The sequence below is a fragment of the Oncorhynchus clarkii genome, chromosome 3, assembly GCF_045791955.1.
Source record: "Oncorhynchus clarkii lewisi isolate Uvic-CL-2024 chromosome 3, UVic_Ocla_1.0, whole genome shotgun sequence".
Classification (NCBI taxonomy): Eukaryota; Metazoa; Chordata; class Actinopteri; order Salmoniformes; family Salmonidae; genus Oncorhynchus; species Oncorhynchus clarkii.
Genome location: NC_092149.1, coordinates 76,717,163 through 76,740,950, shown reverse-complemented (window position 1 = coordinate 76,740,950; position 23,788 = coordinate 76,717,163). Strand labels below are relative to the sequence as shown.

The window sequence follows — 23,788 nt, the reverse complement described above, 5'->3', positions numbered from 1 at the left end:
GTAGTGAGGGAGAGGGTAGTGAGGAAGAGGGTAGTGTCGGTAGTGAGGTAGAGGGTAGTGAGAGAGAGGGTAGTGACGGTAGTGAGGTAGAGGGTAGTGACGGTAGTGAGGTAGAGGGTAGTGACGAAAATGAAGGAGAGGGTAGTGAGGCAGAGGGTAGTGTCAATAGTGAGGTAGAGGGTAGGTAACAATAGTGAGGGAGAGGGTAGTGAGGTAGAGGGTAGTGACGGTAGTGAGGTTGAGGGTAGTGACGATAGTGAGGGAGAGGGTAGTGAGTTAGAGGGTAGTGACGATAGTGAGGATGAGGGTAGTGAGGAAGAGGGTAGTGACGGTAGTGAGGTAGAGGGTAGTGACGGTAGTGAGGGAGAGGGTAGTGACGGTAGTGAGGGAGAGGGTAGTGTCGGTAGTGAGGGAGAGGGTAGTGACGGTAGTGAGGGAGAGGGTAGTGAGGGAGAGGCTAGTGACGGTAGTGAGGGAGAGGGTAGTGACAGTAGTGAGGTAGTGGCTAATGAGGTAAAGGGTAATGGTGGTAGTGAGGGAAAGGGTATTGAGGGAGAGGGTAGTGTCGGTAGGGAGGTAGAGGGTAGTGACGATAGTGAGGGAATGGATAGTGATGGTAGTGAAGTAGAGGGTAGTGACAGTAGTGAGGGAGAGGGTAGTGACGGTAGTGAGGTAGAGGGTAGTGACGGTAGTGCGGTAGAGGGTAGTGACGGTAGTGAGGTAGAGGGTAGTGACGGTAGTGAGGGAGAGGTTAGTGAGGTAGTGAGGGAGAGGGTAGTGTCTGTAGTGATGGAGAGGGTAGTGACGGTAGTGAGGGAGAGGGTAGTGAGGGAGAGGCTAGTGACGGTAGTGAGGGAGAGGGTAGTGACAGTAGTGAGGTAGTGGGTAATGAGGTAGAGGGTAATGGTGGTAGTGAGGGAAAGGGTATTGAGAGAGAGGGTAGTGACGGTAGTGAGGGAGAGGGTAGTGAGGGAGAGGGTAGTGACGGTAGTGAGGGAGAGGGTAGTGACAGTAGTGGGGTAGTGGGTAGTGAGGTAGAGGGTAGTGGTGGTAGTGAGGGAAAGGGTATTGAGGGAGAGGGTAGTGTCGGTAGGGAGGTAGAGGGTAGTGACGATAGTGAGGGAATGGATAGTGATGGTAGTGAAGTAGAGGGTAGTGACGGTAGTGAGGGAGAAGGTAGTGACGGTAGTGAGGTAGAGGGTAGTGACGGTAGTGCGGTAGAGGGTAGTGACGGTAGTGAGGTAGAGGGTAGTGACGGTAGTGAGGGAGAGGTAAGTGAGGTAGTGAGGGAGAGGGTAGTGTCGGTAGTGATGGAGAGGGTAGTGACGGTAGTGAGGGAGAGGGTAGTGAGGGAGAGGCTAGTGACGGTAGTGAGGGAGAGGGTAGTGACAGTAGTGAGGTAGTGGGTAATGAGGTAGAGGGTAATGGTGGTAGTGAGGGAAAGGGTATTGAGAGAGAGGGTAGTGACGGTAGTGAGGGAGAGGGTAGTGAGGGAGAGGGTAGTGACGGTAGTGAGGGAGAGGGTAGTGACAGTAGTGGGGTAGTGGGTAGTGAGGTAGAGGGTAGTGGTGGTAGTGAGGGAAAGGGTATTGAGGGAGAGGGTAGTGTCGGTAGGGAGGTAGAGGGTAGCGACGATAGTGAGGGAATGGATAGTGATGGTAGTGAAGTAGAGGGTAGTGACGGTAGTGAGGGAGAAGGTAGTGACGGTAGTGAGGTAGAGGGTAGTGACGGTAGTGCGGTAGAGGGTAGTGACGGTAGTGAGGTAGAGGGTAGTGACGGTAGTGAGGGAGAGGTTAGTGAGGTAGTGAGGGAGAGGGTAGTGTCGGTAGTGATGGAGAGGGTAGTGACGGTAGTGAGGGAGAGGGTAGTGAGGGAGAGGCTAGTGACGGTAGTGAGGGAGAGGGTAGTGACAGTAGTGAGGTAGTGGGTAATGAGGTAGAGGGTAATGGTGGTAGTGAGGGAAAGGGTATTGAGAGAGAGGGTAGTGACGGTAGTGAGGGAGAGGGTAGTGAGGGAGAGGGTAGTGACGGTAGTGAGGGAGAGGGTAGTGACAGTAGTGGGGTAGTGGGTAGTGAGGTAGAGGGTAGTGGTGGTAGTGTCACACTCTGACCATTATTTGCGTTGTTTGTTTCTATGATTTGTTTGGTCAGGGTGTGATATGAGTGGGCATTCTATGTTGCATGTCTAGTTAGTCTGTTTCTATGTGTTTTGGCCTGATATGGTTCTCAATCAGTGGCAGGTGTTTGTCGTTGTCTCTGATTGGGAACCATAGACTGGTGTGCTAAAGAGGTGTGATAGTAATAGTAGGAGCAACAGAACAGACTGGGTTTACCTGCCTGCCTGTCTGCATACCTGCCTGTCTGCATTCCTGCCTGCCTGCATTCCTGCCTGCATACCTGCCTGCCTGCATACCTGCCTGTCTGCATTCCTGCCTGCATTCCTGCTTGCATACCTGCCTGCCTGCCTGCATTCCTGCCTACCTGCATTCCCGCCTGTCTGCCTGCATTTCTGAATTCCTGCCTGCGTGGGCTTGCAAAGGAAATAATTAACAGCTAGATATGACAGTTTAGAGAATAGCTCCAGTGACGTGTTCAGAGACAGTTTAGAGAATAGCTCCAGTGTCGTGTTCAGAGACAGTTTAGAGAATAGCTCCAGTGACGTGTTCAGAGACAGTTTAGAGAATAGCTCCAGTGTCGTGTTCAGAGACAGTTTAGAGAATAGCTCCAGTGTCGTGTTCAGAGACAGTTTAGAGAATAGCTCCAGTGTCGTGTTCAGAGAGTAGTTCCAGTGTCGTGTTCAGAGACAGTTTAGAGAATAGCTCCAGTGTCATGTTCAGAGACAGTTTAGAGAATAGCTCCAGTGTCGTGTTCAGAGACAGTTTAGAGAATAGCTCCAGTGTCGTGTTCAGAGACAGTTTAGAGAATAGCTCCAGTGTCGTGTTCAGAGACAGTTTAGAGAATAGCTCCAGTGTCGTGTTCAGAGACAGTTTAGAGAATAGCTCCAGTGTCGTGTTCAGAGACAGTTTAGAGAATAGCTCCAGTGTCATGTTCAGAGCCAGTTTAGAGAATAGCTCCAGTGTCGTGTTCAGAGACAGTTTAGAGAATAGCTCCAGTGTCGTGTTCAGAGACAGTTTAGAGAATAGCTCCAGTGTCGTGTTCAGAGACAGTTTAGAGAATAGCTCCAGTGTCGTATTCAGAGAGTAGCTCCAGTGTCGTGTTCAGAGACAGTTTAGAGAATAGCTCCAGTGTCGTGTTCAGAGACAGTTTAGAGAATAGCTCCAGTGTCATGTTCAGAGACAGTTTAGAGAATAGCTCCAGTGTCGTGTTCAGAGACAGTTTAGAGAATAGCTCCAGTGTCGTGTTCAGAGACAGTTTAGAGAATAGCTCCAGTGTCATGTTCAGAGACAGTTTAGAGAATAGCTCCAGTGTCATGTTCAGAGAGTAGCTCCAGTGTCGTGTTCAGAGACAGTTTAGAGAATAGCTCCAGTGTCGTGTTCAGAGACAGTTTAGAGAATAGCTCCAGTGTCATGTTCAGAGAGTAGCTCCAGTGTCGTGTTCAGAGACAGTTTAGAGAATAGCTCCAGTGACGTGTTCAGAGACAGTTTAGAGAATAGCTCCAGTGTCGTGTTCAGAGAGTAGCTCCAGTGACGTGTTCAGAGACAGTTTAGAGAATAGCTCCAGTGTCATGTTCAGAGACAGTTTAGAGAATAGCTCCAGTGTCGTGTTCAGAGACAGTTTAGAGAATAGCTCCAGTGTCGTGTTCAGAGACAGTTTAGAGAATAGCTCCAGTGTCATGTTCAGAGACAGTTTAGAGAATAGCTCCAGTGTCATGTTCAGAGAGTAGCTCCAGTGTCGTGTTCAGAGACAGTTTAGAGAATAGCTCCAGTGTCGTGTTCAGAGACAGTTTAGAGAATAGCTCCAGTGTCGTGTTCAGAGACAGTTTAGAGAATAGCTCCAGTGTCATGTTCAGAGACAGTTTAGAGAATAGCTCCAGTGTCGTGTTCAGAGACAGTTTAGAGAATAGCTCCAGTGACGTGTTCAGAGACAGTTTAGAGAATAGCTCCAGTGTCGTGTTCAGAGAGTAGCTCCAGTGTCGTGTTCAGAGACAGTTTAGAGAATAGCTCCAGTGACGTGTTCAGAGACAGTTTAGAGAATAGCTCCAGTGTCGTGTTCAGAGAGTAGCTCCAGTGTCGTGTTCAGAGACAGTTTAGAGAATAGCTCCAGTGTCGTGTCCAGAGACAGTTTAGAGAATAGCTCCAGTGTCGTGTCCAGAGACAGTTTAGAGAATAGCTCCAGTGTCGTGTTCAGAGACAGTTTAGAGAATAGCTCCAGTGTCGTGTTCAGAGACAGTTTAGAGAATAGCTCCAGTGTCATGTTCAGAGACAGTTTAGAGAATAGCTCCAGTGTCATGTTCAGAGAGTAGCTCCAGTGTCGTGTTCAGAGACAGTTTAGAGAATAGCTCCAGTGTCGTGTTCAGAGACAGTTTAGAGAATAGCTCCAGTGTCGTGTTCAGAGACAGTTTAGAGAATAGCTCCAGTGTCATGTTCAGAGACAGTTTAGAGAATAGCTCCAGTGTCGTGTTCAGAGACAGTTTAGAGAATAGCTCCAGTGACGTGTTCAGAGACAGTTTAGAGAATAGCTCCAGTGTCGTGTTCAGAGAGTAGCTCCAGTGTCGTGTTCAGAGACAGTTTAGAGAATAGCTCCAGTGACGTGTTCAGAGACAGTTTAGAGAATAGCTCCAGTGTCGTGTTCAGAGAGTAGCTCCAGTGTCGTGTTCAGAGACAGTTTAGAGAATAGCTCCAGTGTCGTGTCCAGAGACAGTTTAGAGAATAGCTCCAGTGTCGTGTCCAGAGACAGTTTAGAGAATAGCTCCAGTGTCGTGTTCAGAGACAGTTTAGAGAATAGCTCCAGTGTCGTGTTCAGAGACAGTTTAGAGAATAGCTCCAGTGTCGTGTTCAGAGACAGTTTAGAGAATAGCTCCAGTGTCGTGTTCAGAGACAGTTTAGAGAATAGCTCCAGTGTCGTGTTCAGAGACAGTTTAGAGAATAGCTCCAGTGTCGTGTTCAGAGACAGTTTAGAGAATAGCTCCAGTGTCATGTTCAGAGACAGTTTAGAGAATAGCTCCAGTGTCGTGTTCAGAGACAGTTTAGAGAATAGCTCCAGTGACGTGTTCAGAGACAGTTTAGAGAATAGCTCCAGTGTCGTGTTCAGAGAGTAGCTCCAGTGTCGTGTTCAGAGACAGTTTAGAGAATAGCTCCAGTGACGTGTTCAGAGACAGTTTAGAGAATAGCTCCAGTGTCGTGTTCAGAGAGTAGCTCCAGTGTCGTGTTCAGAGACAGTTTAGAGAATAGCTCCAGTGTCGTGTCCAGAGACAGTTTAGAGAATAGCTCCAGTGTCGTGTCCAGAGACAGTTTAGAGAATAGCTCCAGTGTCGTGTTCAGAGACAGTTTAGAGAATAGCTCCAGTGTCGTGTTCAGAGACAGTTTAGAGAATAGCTCCAGTGTCGTGTTCAGAGACAGTTTAGAGAATAGCTCCAGTGTCGTGTTCAGAGACAGTTTAGAGAATAGCTCCAGTGTCGTGTTCAGAGACAGTTTAGAGAATAGCTCCAGTGTCGTGTTCAGAGACAGTTTAGGGAATAGCTCCAGTGTCATGTTCAGAGACAGTTTAGAGAATAGCTCCAGTGTCGTGTTCAGAGACAGTTTAGAGAATAGCTCCAGTGTCATGTTCAGAGAGTAGCTCCAGTGTCGTGTTCAGAGACAGTTTAGAGAATAGCTCCAGTGTCGTGTTCAGAGACAGTTTAGAGAATAGCTCCAGTGTCATGTTCAGAGAGTAGCTCCAGTGTCGTGTTCAGAGACAGTTTAGAGAATAGCTCCAGTGACGTGTTCAGAGACAGTTTAGAGAATAGCTCCAGTGTCGTGTTCAGAGAGTAGCTCCAGTGACGTGTTCAGAGACAGTTTAGAGAATAGCTCCAGTGTCATGTTCAGAGACAGTTTAGAGAATAGCTCCAGTGTCGTGTTCAGAGACAGTTTAGAGAATAGCTCCAGTGTCGTGTTCAGAGACAGTTTAGAGAATAGCTCCAGTGTCATGTTCAGAGACAGTTTAGAGAATAGCTCCAGTGTCATGTTCAGAGAGTAGCTCCAGTGTCGTGTTCAGAGACAGTTTAGAGAATAGCTCCAGTGTCGTGTTCAGAGACAGTTTAGAGAATAGCTCCAGTGTCGTGTTCAGAGACAGTTTAGAGAATAGCTCCAGTGTCGTGTCCAGAGACAGTTTAGAGAATAGCTCCAGTGTCGTGTCCAGAGACAGTTTAGAGAATAGCTCCAGTGTCGTGTTCAGAGACAGTTTAGAGAATAGCTCCAGTGTCGTGTTCAGAGACAGTTTAGAGAATAGCTCCAGTGTCGTGTTCAGAGACAGTTTAGAGAATAGCTCTAGTGTCGTGTTCAGAGACAGTTTAGAGAATAGCTCCAGTGTCGTGTTCAGAGACAGTTTAGAGAATAGCTCCAGTGTCGTGTTCAGAGACAGTTTAGAGAATAGCTCCAGTGTCGTGTTCAGAGACAGTTTAGAGAATAGCTCCAGTGTCGTGTTCAGAGACAGTTTAGAGAATAGCTCCAGTGTCGTGTTCAGAGAGTAGCTCCAGTGTCGTGTTCAGAGACAGTTTAGAGAATAGCTCCAGTGTCGTGTCCAGAGACAGTTTAGGGGGAGCATAACATTTTGAAATGTAATCAATGCAAGGTGGATTTTTTTCTTTATAATTATGATGCCTCAACACATGAAATGCTTCAGCTGAGGTTTGGTACATTTCCCTACTCAAATACATCAGAAATCATTCTAAAAGTCTACAGTGTTTGCATTCAAGGTTAGGATTTGATATAAGGGTATTAGTGTACAGCAGTAAATTCAGTTCAAGTTCCATCCAAAGTGTGAATCATACCGTGACCTTCTACAGTGCCTTGCGAAAGTATTCGGCCCCCTTGAACTTTGCGACCTTTTGCCACATTTCAGACTTCAAACATAAAGATATAAAACTGTATTTTTTTGTGAAGAATCAACAACAAGTGGGACACAATCATGAAGTGGAACGACATTTATTGGATATTTCAAACTTTTTTAACAAATCAAAAACTGAAAAATTGATGGAGTCTGCAAAAGACCTGTGACTGGGACGGAGATTTGTCTTCCAACAAGACAATGATCCAAAACATAAAGCAAAATCTACAATGGAATGGTTCAAAAATAAACATATCCAGGTGTTAGAATGGCCAAGTCAAAGTCCAGACCTGAATCCAATCGAGAATCTGTGGAAAGAACTAAAAACTGCTGTTCACAAATGCTCTCCATCCAACCTCACTGAGCTCGAGCTGTTTTGCAAGGAGGAATGGGAAAAAATGTCAGTCTCTCGATGTGCAAAACTGATAGAGACATACCCCAAGCGACTTACAGCTGTAATCGCAGCAAAAGGTGGCGCTACAAAGTATTAACTTAAGGGGGCTGAATAATTTTGCACGCCCAATTTTTCAGTTTTTGATTTGTTAAAAAAGTTTGAAATATCCAATAAATGTCGTTCCACTTCATGATTGTGTCCCACTTGTTGTTGATTCTTCACAAAAAAATACAGTTTTATATCTTTATGTTTGAAGCCTGAAATGTGGCAAAAGGTCGCAAAGTTCCAGGGGGCCGAATACTTTCGCAAGGCACTGTATATTCAGAGACGACCTATCAGATCTCAGAATCCCAAGGGGGGCCACTTGGGTGGCCAATAAGATTTCAGGGGTGCCGTGGGCCACCCCCTGTTCACGCCACTGAATAGCTCATCTAAGGCTTTGTGCTTAAGTATTACATCATAGTATGGTCTACTACAGTATCCAATGGAGTCTGGTGATGTAGTTGTGTGTTGCTGTGTGATGTATCTATAAATCAGTCCAGTTGAACTGTGTACTGTGTTAGTATAAATAGTATTGTCTACAGGATTCATATTTAATTTCGACCACAATTCCATAGTTACAATGTATTCATCCTAATCGTATCAGAGTGACTATGATAACATATTAGGTCATATGGTTACTACATTAGAAGTGAGAGGAGTAAAACCACCATGTGTCTCACTTGATTTCGCTCTCTTCGACTCTCTCCTCATCCAGGTCCTCGATGAACTTCTCTCCCTTCATCCAATAGACGAGAGGACTGACCGCTGACCCGCTGTAGCCGAAGAATGCTCTACACGTCAGGTTCAGGGCACTTCCTGTGGAGACAGGAAATAGCACACTATTATTCTTCTCAATCCTTCAACACAGACATTAGTAGTCTGCTGTACATAGAGAAATAGGAGATCTGGAATAGTTTTCTACACTAGTTAGCAGTAGAGAGAGCTAACCGGCACCTTCGGTTGCCTTGGGGTCGTATTGTGAATGGGATGAAGACATCCACACTTCAAGTCTTATCTATGGCTATATAGGTATGTAACAGCTAAACCTAGACACCCAAGACCTTACCTAGACGTTTCACTGTGTACAAATGGTACAAAGTCACCGAACAAACACTCACTAAGTCACTGTCATACTGGTACAGTCCCCCTTGGCACGTCGGAACAAAGAGATCACATTCTGATGAAATCTTGAGCATGTACTTCATCATGTCTCTGTATTGTAAATCTTTACATGAATAAGAGACACAATGGTGGTCAAATAAATACCAGTCCTACACAACACAAGGGGGCACTGAAGAGCTTCCAAACGCTCAACTCCACCATCTGGGTGGGGAGAACGGAGAGTGTGGGTATGTGGTTTGACATAACTGTTATTTCTGTAAACAGCACATGAGATAGAAAACCTCAGTTCACTATTCTTCTATTGTTGGTTCTAGTTCAGGTCCTGTGTGTTTGAACATATTCTCATCCAATGTGCTTACTGCTCCAGACAACAGGGAGAAACCACACTTCAAAGAGAAAAACAAACATTCGACGAACAAATTATATCATTGTCTCCAAACAATGAAACAGTCACCATTGTCTGTGATGCTGTAGAACCCTCAAACTCATCTCTGGACCTCGAAGCCAGTTCCACTGTGTTTTTTCATCTTTCCACTCTAATCATTTTACAGTTTTGTCATTAAGCAGACACTTCTCCAGAGTGACTTACAGTAGTGGATGAATACGTCTTCGTACTGTTTTGTACTGGTCCCCCGTGGGAATCAACCCACAACCCTGGTGTTGCAAGCATCATGCTCTACCAACTGAGCCACATGGGACCTAACCAGGGACTTGTTTAGACCTGGGACACCAGGTGGGTGCAATTCATTATCAGGTAGAACAGAAAACTAGCAAGCTCCAGCAGGGTAAGTGTTGAATACCCCTGGTGTAGAATGTCTGTATATACCGCCGACACAGATAAATTCCAAATGAACAGCTGCTTCTTAAATAGTAGAAAACAGCAGGAGAAACCCCATACCTATCATGTGTGCACCACTGACTACACACTGCACAGTGCATACTTCATTCATACTGCAGGGCTGAGAGCTCAGAGAAGCTTTTTTAATTCAATGCATGGAGCGCTTTCTCTCTCGCTCTCTCTCTCTCTCTCTCTCTCTCTCTCTCCACTCTGTATCCCTGTGTATTTGTGTTTCTCTGTGGGACCACTGCAGTAGCAGAGGGCTAGGCTACTGACTGAGAAACCACATGCCTCCATGTAAACAACACATGTACTGTATGTATGGATAGATGTATGGGAGCAGCTCATCACAGTGTCTCTGGAGATAAACTGTTGTGCCTGGCTCGGGGCAAACTGCTGTGTGTTTGGTGAGAGAGAGAGAGAGAGAGAGAGAGAGAGAGAGAGAGATTAAGAGAGAGGGGGGTGAGAGAAGAGGGATTGAGATGAGATGGAAGGGTGAAGGGAGGGGCAGGTAGAGAGAAAGAGAGAGAGAAAAGGAAAGGTAAAGAGAGAGAGGAGAAGAGGGGAGAGAGAGAGAGACTAATGCAGTATTATAAAAAGGTTATAGGTGTTACTGGGGACCTGAATGCAATGCTAATTCTGCTTTTGTGTGTTGACTGTTTTCTTTGACTCTAGTGAGGCCTTGTTGCTTTGCACAGTGGGTCCTGTGCGTGGTGTTGCTCTTAGTATAGTGTTCATAACATACCGCCCACAGTAACTTCATACACATTCATTCCTTTTGGGTCCTGCCTAGAAAAAGCAGTTTAAAGTGTAAGGTTTGGGCCCACGACAATGAAATGCTAGCCTTTCCTGTGAGGAGCAGTGTCTGACATTTCCAAAGTTCAACAGCCATTCAGTGGATGGTATTTGTTCTGAGTATAGGACACTGGGAACACAGCACACACTGTACCTATACAAACACACAGCAGCATTTAGAACACTGGCAGGAAGCCTTCTAGAATGTTAAAACATAATTATAGAACCCTGCTATTATTACTAATACTGTTGTCTATGGTTACAGCAGCATGGCCATCCTACTGCATTATCTGATGGCAGTGGCAATGTCCAGAGACTAACACCAGAGAATGCTAACAGGGCCATACGCAAACTTCATCACCTTCAAAACCCCACACATTGTTGGTCAAGGTCATCACTGAAGTTGTGGAACTGATCTGTGTCTGTGTGCGTGTTCCATGCCGGTGTTTTAAACCAGAGATCAGTTTCAATCTGGTAATTTCATGCCTCCGTCCGTCTCCGCTGAGCTCTGGGGGAATCGCAGGAAATTGTCGGTAGCACCCCGTTGTGTCCTCCCTAATCCAGCCGTCACACCCCCTGGTTCCCACCCAGACCTCCATGCACGTGTGTGTGTAAGGTGGACACAGAGAGAGAAGCAGCCTGATAGTAGTCCCCAGAAACAGTGAGCTCTCTCTCCTCGGCTCCTCGGCTCTTTCTCTTTTATCACTGCATAACACAAAAGAAGAAAACAGCACACGAATACTTTGCTATGATACTATGGGAAAAGTACATGTACCCAAAGCTGCCTGTTGGACTCATCATGAGGGGACGCAGTTGCTCGTGGGTCTGCGGACCCACACCCATACCCCCTCCCCCCTCCCTATTGTGAAAATATTTTAGTTTAGTTAGTTTTAGATTTCCATTTAATGCAATTCTACACATTTTGCCATGGGACAGAGAGAAGATTTAGTAATTTTATAACTCATTTAATGCAATTCTACACATTTTGCCATGGGACAGAGAGAAGATTTAGTAATTTTATAACTCATTTAATGCAATTCTACACATTTTGCCATGGGACAGAGAGAAGATTTAGTAATTTTATAACTCATTTAATGCAATTCTACACATTTTGCCATGGGACAGAGAGAAGATTTAGTAATTTTATAACTCATTTAATGCAATTCTACACATTTTGCCATGGGACAGAGAGAAGATATAGTAATTTTATAACTCATTTAATGCAATTCTACACATTTTGCCATGGGACAGAGAGAAGATTTAGTAATTTTATAACTCATTTAATGCAATTCTACACATTTTGCCATGGGACAGAGAGAAGATTTAGTAATTTTATAACTCATTTAATGCAATTCTACACATTTTGCCATGGGACAGAGAGAAGATTTAGTAATTTTATAACTCATTTAATGCAATTCTACACATTTTGCGATAGGGTGTAGAGAAATGTTTGCAGTTTTTAATATGATATCTGAGATAGTCAGTCTAACAAAATCGCTGGCAGGTTATTCGACCATAATAACAAGTTTAGATAGTTGGCCACTAAATTAATTTAACAATCGAAAACAATGTTACCTGACCTGTCAGCAATTTTGTTTTTAGATTGCTAAATTGACTGACATAACAAGTGACTGATGTAACCGATGTGAAATGGCTAGCTAGTTAGCGGGGTGCGCGCTAATAGCGTTTCAATCGGTGACATCACTCGCTCTGAGACCTTGAAGTAGTTGTTCCCCTTGCTCTGCAAGGGCCACGGCTTTTGTGGAGCGATGGGTAATGATGCTTCGAGGGTGGCTGTTGTTGATGTGTGCCTTAGAGTGGCCTTTTATTGTCCCCAATACAATGTGCACCTGTGTAATAATCATGCTGTTTAATCAGCTTCTTGATAAGCCACACCTGTCAGGTGGATTATCTTGGCAAAAGAGGAAGGCTCACTAACAGATATGTAAACAAATGTGTGCACAACAACAAGTGTTTTGTGCGTATGGAAAGTTTCTTGGATCTTTTATTTCAGCTCATGAAACATGGGACCAACCCTTTACATGTTGCGTTTATATTTTTGTTCAGTATATATATGGATATATATAACTAAGGTGAGTTTTCCTCTCTCTTTCTCTAGGCCCAACGGCTGTTTCTTTGTCTCTTCACGCCTCCGTCGTGTTGTTCTCAACACCAGTTTAAATCAATAAAGTTTTCTAGATATCTGTCATTTCTTAGGGCTCATTTCATTTCTGTCATGTCGGACCAGGCCTGGACTCGGGCTTCAGCTCACCGGGCTTGGGTCGGACTGGGATCGAATTTTCAGTTCTGATGAGAACCCTAAACTGCATTCAGGTCTCATGTGCAGTCTGGCAGTGTCAATAATTCATATGCTATAGGCTAAAGGCTTCCATGCGACAACCTGTTTGCATAAGGAGTTATTTAATTTTTTGGCCAATTCACTACTGCACGTTGTGTATTTTGTGGAATTGTATTATTAGTATGACATTGGGGAACATGTTGTAATTTTTCAGGTCTTGTCATATAATTTTTTCATGAAATGTGAAGAGTGACTCCAGGACAGTCCCAGGATTCCGTGCTGATCCCTACCAGATGGTAGCCGGCTAGTAACAATGACTAAGGTCCAGGGCACGGTACTGGGCAGAGGCCATCTAGTAACAATGACTAAGGTTCAGGGCACGGTACTGGGCAGAGGCCGGCTAGTAACCATGACTAAGGTTCAGGGCACGGTACTGGGCAGAGGCCGGCTAGTAACAATGACTAAGGTTCAGGGCACGGTACTGGGCAGAGGCCGGCTAGTAACAATGACTAAGGTTCAGGGCACGGTACTGGGCAGAGGCCGGCTAGTAACAATGACTAAGGTTCAGGGCACGGTACTGGGCAGAGGCCGGCTAGTAACAATGACTAAGGTTCAGGGCACGGTACTGGGCAGAGGCCATCTAGTAACAATGACTAAGGTTCAGGGCACGGTACTGGGCAGAGGCCATCTAGTAACAATGACTAAGGTTCAGGGCACGGTACTGGGCAGAGGCCGGCTAGTAGCAATGACTAAGGTTCAGGGCACGGCACTGGGCAGAGGCCGGCTAGTAGCAATGACTAAGGTTCAGGGCACGGTACTGGGCAGAGGCCGGCTAGTAACAATGACTAAGGTTCAGGGCACGGTACTGGGCAGAGGTCGGCTAGTAACAATGACTAAGGTTCAGGGCACGGTACTGGGCAGAGGCCATACAAATCATTAAAATCCAAACTGAAAATATTTACACAAGAAGCAACCTAATATCGCACAGTCAAACTCTCAGTCATTTAGTAAGTTCACCATTCTGTGATTCCCACTGTTAAACATCGCACAGTGTTCAACACAACGGCTCTTTATGTCATCCTTCTGGTGACTATTTAACACTCTGATGGCCTGGAGATAGAAATCATTTTTCAGTCTCTCGGTCCCACCTACACAGATTTGGTGTGTGGCAAATCTATTATCTTACATGATTGACAACCTCCCCGCAGGCTGGTAGCTGGTCACGTAATGTGATGAAGGAGAGATTTCAGATCAATCCTTTATTTTCTTTAAATTCTCTGAGTATGCCTCAGTATTTCCCACAGAGTTAGCCGCTAGAACACCACTACATGACTCTTATAAGTCCTCAACAGATGAAAGTAAGAAAGATAGACCATTTATGTGTGTGTGTGTGTGTGTGCGTGCGTGCGTGCGTCGTGCGTCGTGCGTGTGTGTGTTTGTGTGTGTGTGCATGTGTGTGTGTGTGTGTGCGTGCATGCGTGCGTGTGTGTGTGTGCATGTGTTTGTGTGTGTGTGTGTTCAGCAGCTGAAGTTTTGTTAGATAATTAGGCTCTCAGAGGCTCTAGATAGATGGTACTCCAATTCTGAAAGAGAGGAGGGAATTCTCCCAATCACAGTGCAGGGGTATCCAACAGCTCGATCGCGAGCTACCGATGAGTTCCTCGCCAAACAATTATGAAAGTACATGCAATTTTCATATGTTCCACTACAAACAGTCTTAAACAAATCTCACAAGTATCAGACACCGCAAGCTCTCAGCCATGTCTAATCATCACAACATTGACATTATCCCACCCTGGGTTAGCCACTATTGGCTTCAAAAGCCAAAACTAACAAAATATCTGACAATTAATTTCCAGAAATATTGCCTCCGTCTGTCTGTGTAGTGCGTGCGTTTGCCTATCACTCCGTGTGTAGCCAGTTGATGAGGTAACCTTCTTGTGGGTTGACAGAAACAATTCCCCAAAACCCTCTCAATGAAATGTTAACTGCAATGTAGGCTTACCTGGCAGAATTATATCATGAATGAATATATCATATGTAGCTATTATTTGTTATTTGCAAACTTTGCCATGAAATGAGCAGCAGCAGTACAGAATCATCACTAGACCAGCACATTAGACAGCACGTTACATACTAGCTAGACCCACAATTAAAGGGCCAGTTGCACAATTAAAGGGGAATTACACAAAAAAATCTGATGTGATTTAAGAATTGACTTGGACTCAGAACATCCAATTTCCTTGTTTCTCTCTGAACAATTACAATTTGGATAGTGAATAAAATAAGACATTTTGGATAAAAAATTACAGATTCTTTAGGGCCCCCCATTTACCAGCTATATTGACAGATAACATTGTGCACTACTTTCTCTTGTACACTAATCTCCCAGGGAAGAGTTGAAGGGGAGAGGAGAAGAGAAGGATGCACCTTTTTGAAAGCTAGAAAAAAATGACTAGCCTGGGACATGCTGAATTTAAAAAAAAGTAGCTCTCATGCTAGAAAAGGTTAGAGACCACTGCTCTAGTGTGTGTCAGTGAGGGATAATGTGTGATGTATGAAGTGAAGCATGAGAAGGTGTACTGTATACTTGAGTGTATGTTTGTGTGTGTGTTTTTGTGTGCGTGTGTGTGTGTAGTACAAGTTGTGTGAAGGTGTCCTGTGGAGATCACTGTAGGAGGCTCAGATGGAAGACCTGTCAATCAACAAGCTCCCTCAGCGAGGTGTGAAACTGTCAAACATTGTCGTGTGTGTGTGTGTGTGTGTGTGTGTGTGTGTGTGTGTGTGTGTGTGTGTGTGTAAGTGAGAAAACCTTTCAAAGCGAGAGCCTGATAGGCAGTGACAGGTTGATGGTGTGATGTGTGGGGGAACTGAATGTTATTTTACATGCTGTGTGTGTGTGTGTGTGTGTGTGTGTGTGTGTGTGTGTGTGTGTGTGTGTGTGTGTGTGTGTGTGTGTGTGTGTGTGTGTGTGTGGTGCCAGTGAGAGTTCCCAACGCCTGTGTGTGACTGTTCTCACTCTGATGGTTTCCATGTAATGAACATACAGTCAGTGTGCTAGCAATATACATGCTCTATATTACAGATATGCATGCTCTATATTACAGATATACATGCTCTACATTACAGATATACATGCTCTATATTACAGATATACATGCTCTATATTATAGATATACATGCTCTATATTACAGATATACATGCTCTATATTACAGATATACATGCTCTATATTACAGATATACATGCTCTATATTACAGATATACGTGATCTATATTACAGATATACATGCTCTATATTACAGATATACATGATCTATATTACAGATATACATGCTCTATATTACAGATATACATGCTCTATATTACAGATATACATGCTCTACATTACAGATATACATGAGCTATATTATAGATATACATGCTCTATATTACAGATATACATGATCTATATTATAGATATACATGCTCTATATTACAGATATACATGATCTATATTATAGATATACATGCTCTATATTACAGATATACATGATCTATATTATAGATATACATGCTCTATATTACAGATATACATGATCTATATTATAGATATACATGCTCTATATTACAGATATACATGCTCTATATTACAGATATACATGATCTATATTGCAGATATACATGCTCTACATTACAGATATACATGATCTATATTATAGATATACATGCTCTATATTACAGATATACATGATCTATATTATAGATATACATGCTCTACATTACAGATATACATGCTCTATATTATAGATATACATGCTCTATATTACAGATATACATGATCTATATTATAGATATACATGCTCTATATTACAGATATACATGCTCTATATTACAGATATACATGCTCTATATTACAGATATACATGCTCTATATTATAGATATACATGCTCTATATTACAGATATACATGCTCTATATTACAGATATACATGCTCTATATTACAGATATACATGCTCTATATTATAGATATACATGCTCTACATTACAGATATACATGCTCTATATTATAGATATACATGCTCTATATTACAGATATACATGATCTATATTATAGATATACATGCTCTATATTACAGATATACATGCTCTATATTACAGATATACATGCTCTATATTACAGATATACATGCTCTATATTATAGATATACATGCTCTATATTACAGATATACATGCTCTATATTACAGATATACATGCTCTATATTACAGATATACATGCTCTATATTATAGATATACATGCTCTACATTACAGATATACATGATCTACATTACAGATATACATGATCTATATTACAGATATACATGCTCTATATTACAGATATACATGCTCTACATTACAGATATACATGCTCTATATTACAGATATACATGCTCTATATTACAGATATACATGCTCTATATTACAGATATACATGCTCTACATTATAGATATACATGCTCTACATTACAGATATACATGATCTATATTATAGATATACATGCTCTATATTACAGATATACATGCTCTATATTATAGATATACATGCTCTATATTATAGATATACATGCTCTATATTACAGATATACATGATCTATATTACAGATATAAATGCTCTACATTACAGATATACATGCTCTACATTACAGATATACATGATCTATATTATAGATATACATGCTCTATATTACAGATATACATGCTCTATATTACAGATATACATGATCTATATTACAGATACACATGATCTATATTACAGATATACATGATCTATATTACAGATATACATGCTCTATATTACAGATATACATGCTCTACATTACAGATATACATGCTCTACATTACAGATATACATGCTCTATATTACAGATATACATGATCTATATTACAGATATACATGCTCTACATTACAGATATACATGCTCTATATTACAGATATACATGCTCTACATTATAGATATACATGCTCTACATTACAGATATACATGATCTATATTATAGATATACATGCTCTATATTACAGATATACATGCTCTATATTATAGATATACATGCTCTATATTATAGATATACATGCTCTATATTACAGATATACATGATCTATATTACAGATATAAATGCTCTACATTACAGATATACATGCTCTACATTACAGATATACATGATCTATATTATAGATATACATGCTCTATATTACAGATATACATGCTCTATATTACAGATATACATGATCTATATTACAGATACACATGATCTATATTACAGATATACATGATCTATATTACAGATATACATGCTCTATATTACAGATATACATGCTCTACATTACAGATATACATGCTCTACATTACAGATATACATGCTCTATATTACAGATATACATGATCTATATTACAGATATACATGCTCTACATTACAGATATACATGCTCTATATTACAGATATACATGCTCTATATTACAGATATACATGCTCTATTTTATATTCCTCAAAACATTATGGCCAAACAATTCTATTTTTGTTTCATCAGACCAGAGGACATTTCTCCAAAAAGTACGATCTTTGTCCCCATGTGCAGTTGGAAACCGTAGTCTGGCTTTTTTTGGTGGTTTTGAAACAGTTGCTTCTTCCTTGCTGAGCAGCCTTTCAGCTTATGTCAATATAGGACTTGTTTTACTGTGGATATAGATACTTTTGTACCTGTTTCCTCTAACATCTTCACAAGGTCCTTTGCTGTTGTTCTGCGATTGATTTGCACTTTTTGCAACAAAGTACGTTAATCTCTAGGAGACAGAACGCGTCTCCTTCCTGAGCGGTATGACGGCTGGGTGGTCCCATGGTGTTCATACTTGCGTACTATTGTTTGTACAGATGAACATGCTCTTCATACTCAACTGCCTTTTTCTTACAAGAATATGGCACTGCCACATTTCATCAATTTATTTTCATTGGTAAATGGCCTGAGTGAACTATCTTCATTACTCCACCATCTTTTACTGTACCTGTTGTGATAGGGTTGTCCAAGAATGTGGCACTGCCATATTCTTGTAAGAAAAAGGCAGTTGAGTATGAAGAGCTTGTTTCTCTGTAACAAACCAGGCCCTTCATCAGCTCAGCTCAGCTCATTTCTGCTCAGCTCAGCACACAAACTCTAGACATCCGTCAAACAATCCCTTCCCTCGATCGGCAACCCTCAGTGGTTTCCATGGGCAACCCTACCACGACAGGTACAGTCAAAGATGGTGGATGAATGAAGATAGTTCACTCAGGCCATTTACCAATTAAAGAAATGGTCAGTTCCGGGTGTCTTCCATAGACACCAATAGCAACTGGGTCTGGTCTACTTAGATCATTGACTTTCATTGAACCAGAAGAAAACAGAAGAAAAAAAAAACTGTGTGTGGGGTTTCTCACTTCCTTTTCCATTTCTGTACAGTATGCTCTGGGTGTAGTGGGTGTAACCTCCTGTGTGGCAGGGCCAATCAAATGCCTCTTTAGTTAGTTTGGTTCAATGACTGCACAGTGAGAGAGATACAGAGGGGAACCAATCAGGTCCCAACACTGTGCTAATGGTAGTCCTAGGAGATGCTCTTAACCACACAGACTTACTGTAAGTGTATCCAATACAGCAAGGCACACATTTCATCAGTAAGGGGTCTCGGTACTGCTGTAAACCTATATTTAGAGCAGGAATGCTGCAAATGTAATGAACTGAACTGAGGTGATTCTCACTCTGCATGGCAGAGAAGGGAGAGAAGGGGAAGATGGGGAGGAGGTACAGTGTTGAGCACAGTAAGATTATGGATTGGGGAGGGATTTTGGTTCTGCAGAGGAAGATGTATGAGTAATCGGGGAAGGGGGGGTTGATGGTTGAACTATGGATTAGGCCTCTCTCTCGCTGTCTCTCATTCTCTACCCCCATCTTTCTCTCTACCTGTTCCCCTGCTCTCCCTCTCTCTGTCGCCCTGCCCCCCCTCTCTGTCTTTCAATTCAATTAAATTCAATTCAAGGCATGGGAAACATATGTTAACATCGCCAAAGCAAGTGAAGTAGATAATAAACAAAAGTGAAGTAAACGATACAAATTTACAGTAAACATTAGACTCAAAGTTCCAAAAGAATAAAGACATTTCATATGTCATTTTATGTCTATATACAGTGTTGTAACGATGTGCAAATAGTTAAAGTACAAAAGGGAAAATAAATAAACATAAACATGGGTTGTATTTACAATGGTGTTTGGTCAAAAATCTTGCTGCTGTTATGGCACACTGTGGTATTTCACCCAATACCACCCAATACCTCCCTGTTCCCATCCCCCTCCTTCTGTCTCTATTCTAATACTATATGATATACTTCATTGCCCATTTACATGGAAATTAATTTTGTGATGTCGGCATACAAATACACAACACAATATATTACATGCAGTACAGAACACAAGGCACACATTTACATTTTCACCTATTCAAAGCCTCCGCGGCCTATTGTCCAAACGTGTATTGGGCATGCATCTGTCCTATGTCCCACTGCTCAGCAGCCTCATGGCTGATGGAATAAAACTTGCCTCCCCCTTTCCCGAGACAAGTTCTAATTACCATTATAAGCCTGAGAGCTTTTTCACTGAGAAAGAATCCTGTCATTTTTCTCTTTCCCCAGTCTGTCGCTCCCTTCTCTCCGTTTATTCTGCTGCCCTGATGATCCGACGGGGAAAATGTAAGACTTTAATTACTGGTAAAAATTACAGTCTTTTGTGAACAGGTACTCTGTCGCCCTTCCTTTCATCCCCCCTCTGCTGCGTTAATCGTCCCCATTTGATGACATAATATGGGCTTTGTCCACGCAGCAGCGGAGAGCGGGGCCCATTATAGCACGAAACGTATTGTGGAGGATTAGGTAGATGATGTGATGAGCTGAACGGCTTTTCATTTTCTCCTGTAATAACACTGCCGTGAACGCAGGGAGGGGCTAAAGCGAGAGGTTTAGCTAGCAACAAGTGGTGCCCACCTAACACAGACCTCCATCACACCCCGTCACATCCCCAACCACACCTACACCCCTGGTCCTATCCCACGACTAGGTGACACTACCTACAATAGGGACAGAAAGACCATTATGGGAAAAAAACGATAATTATTTCAGTATTGTTCCAATGTTCTCTTGATATAAGACAAAAGAAAACTCCACTTCTCTACAAAGACACAGGTTATTGTATTCCCTCAACACATTTTGCGGATGTTTGTCCCTGAAGAGACCGCATCAGTCAACCTCTCCACCACCAAGAATGGTTTTCTGCCTCTCTATTGCTGCTCTCCAAATGAGTGTGTACTCAGGGTCAACTCTCTCTCTGCCTGTCTAAAAGTCTCAGGCCAAAGTCTTAATGCCTAGTCGAGGAGAGAAAACAACTCCAAATGACCATAAAGAGCAAATAAAGGGGGATAGAGAGAGGGATTGAGGGAGAGAGAAAGAGATAAAGTGATGCAGAGGGACATAGAAGGAAAGAGAGAGAGCGGCTGTAATTGGCTCGTGTCCAGGGGGCTGGAGGCCAATTAAATATTGTGATCTGAGCGGTTGACGAGGAACATCACTTTAACGACCCTGAATAGGTCTGGCTGCAGGCACCGACCCACTGACCACAACGTCAGCCCAGGATACAGTATACAAGACATAGAGCTATAGTACACATCTAATACTGTAGAACTGCTGCAACTGACCACTCAGTCAAACCAGGACATGGTATACAAGAGATATAGCTACTGCATTATGGGTTCTGTAGTACATCATGCTACATACGCAATACTATCTATTAGGCTTTTACTGACCACACAGTCAGCTCAGGAGAGACATAGGTCTATACCTCAAGACATCCTCACCATGTTCCAGTAAGGTTGCTGGATCGAATCCCCGAGCTGACAAGGTACAAATCTGTCATTCTGCCCCTGAACAAGGCAGTTAACCCACTGTTCCACGGTAGGCCGTCATTGTAAATAAGAATTTGTTCTTAATTGACTTGCCTAGTTAAATAAAACATTTTTTAAAAAGAAAGGACGAATATCTCTTCTCATCCTCTTCCACCTCCCACAAGTCATTCTCAGCTTCTCTCATCTCCCAGCAACCCCTTTTCCTCCCTCCATCTCATCTTCACCTGCAGATGAGAAACTCTTAAATCCCCTCTTCATCCCCTCTATGGATCTTCCAGACATCTCTGTCCCCCCTCTTCCTCTTTCCATCTCTTCCTCTGAACACCACCTCCATCAAATCCCTTGTTTTATCTACTTAATCAGGAGCCAGGGGGCAGTACAAAGACCCAGTATCTTTAAGAAACTGGAGGCACTTCACCCTTCAGTGTTACAATGCAAAAATACTGGCAAAATGTATTGCTCAAGTAATTAAAAAAGTCCTACCGGACAATATTCATCATGTTCAGATTGGATTCGTAAAAGGTAGATATATTGGAGACCACATTAGACAACTTTTAAGGAATAATTCAAAATGAATTAGAATCCAGGGAAACCAGGTATAATCTTTATAGTAGATTTTGAGAAAGCCTTCAATACAGTACATCTATAATCTGTTTAAGTTCCTGGATTTTTTTCTACTTTGGAGAATCTCTCATAAAATGGGTAAAAGTCATGTACAACAGTTCTTTATGTAAAATCATTAATAACTGTTACTTCTCTGAGAACTTTGAATCGTCAACAGGAATAAAACAAGATTGCCCTGTGTCACCATACTTATTTATTATGGCCATTGAGCTGTCACCTACAAAATATCAAATAACAACATTAAGGGGCTAAACATGTATGGTATAGAGACAAAAGCGTCAGTGTATGGTGATGATTAAACCTTGTGTGTCCATAACGTGTCCAGTTTCTCTGGACTAAAACCCAACTATGATAAGTCTATGATATTACGGATTGGGTTTATAAAAGACACAAACTTTAAATTGCCATGTGGTTTCCGAATAGATGGGAGGATGGTGAAGTTGATGTGCTTGGTGTACATATTCCGGAAAAGTTTAGCAATCTTGTAACTATTAACTTTGAAAACTTTGCAAAATAGATAGGATCTTGAGAGGGAAACACCAGTGCATCTACAGGAAAGTAACACTGATGAATTATCTTGTGATTTCTCAGTTTACATATTTATTATTTTCAAGTCATGCGAGAAAAAAATATGACATTTTATTTGGAATTGCTAACCTGATAAAGTAAAATAGGGATATTTATATAACGAGCATGAGTTTGGAAGGTTAAAAGTATGAAATTTTAAGGCATTAAACCTTTCTCTTAAAGTCTCCATTATACTGAAATAATATCTCAATCCAAACTGTTGTTGAGCAGGTAGGAAGGCACATTCAATGTTCAAAAGCAGTCTTTTGCCTTTTATATAGATTAAAATTAAAACCATTTTCAGAGGATTGACAATGTTTAAAGTTTTCTCCTTTTATAATGAAACCATACAAAGTTAGTTACAATTCTAATTTCGTCTTCCAGAAAAGGCAGAACAAATTGTACAGCAAATAATATGGCTAAACTCCAATGTATTTATAGAGGTCCAATTCTTTTGGAAAAAATGTATAAGGACGGTATCACGTTTATGAATAACATTTCAAATAAAACAGTAAAATGATGTCACACAAACAATTAACAAAGGTGTAAGGAGATTTAAACAAAGTTTAAACAACTCATCGCAGCTCTGCCTCAAAAATAGAAAAAGCAATTACTCATTAGAGAAAGGAATTGATGTATTTGTCTGCCTCCAATGAAAAACCATGCATGGCTTCTAAATTGTAAATGTAACAGTTTCACTTAAAGGAAAACCACTCAAAAACATATGGTATTTGTTTCATTATTCCATTCTTGATATAGTCCCAACATGTTTTGCATGTCAGCAATCAAGTTTTCAAGATATAACTTTCAAAAGAAAGAAATACAGCCGGTATGTTGGGTTTTGCATCATTGATACAAAAAGCATTTAAAAAAGCTGAATGATGGGGCTGGAGAAATGTAACCACTCAATAATATGGATGCAAGGACACACCAGAAATGATATAAACATTATAGTTTTAACCATGTTTACATTAAGTTTGTTTGCAAACATTGGAGTAAAACAAGCTTCTATGTTGGGCTCTAGTCGGGTACAACAATTGAACTAAGGTCATGAGGCATTTATATGTTATTGTCACCTGTCCTCCCTCTCCGGCCTCTAACGAGGCTACTCGTTATGTCACACACCTGTCACCATCGTTATGCGCATTATGACACTCACCTGGACTCCTTCACCTCCTTCATT

At 41.9% G+C, this 23,788-nt stretch overlaps 1 protein-coding gene across 1 annotated transcript in view; it reads right to left on the bottom strand.

Moving 5' to 3' along the window:
- The window catches only part of LOC139406146 (interleukin-1 receptor accessory protein-like 1-B), a 418,506-nt gene that overhangs the window by 24,411 nt on the left and 370,307 nt on the right, over positions 1-23,788 (bottom strand). The window contains exon 7 of the mRNA XM_071148631.1: positions 8,100-8,235. Coding sequence (XP_071004732.1) covers positions 8,100-8,235 — 136 coding nt within the window. The remainder of the gene's footprint in view (positions 1-8,099; positions 8,236-23,788) is intronic.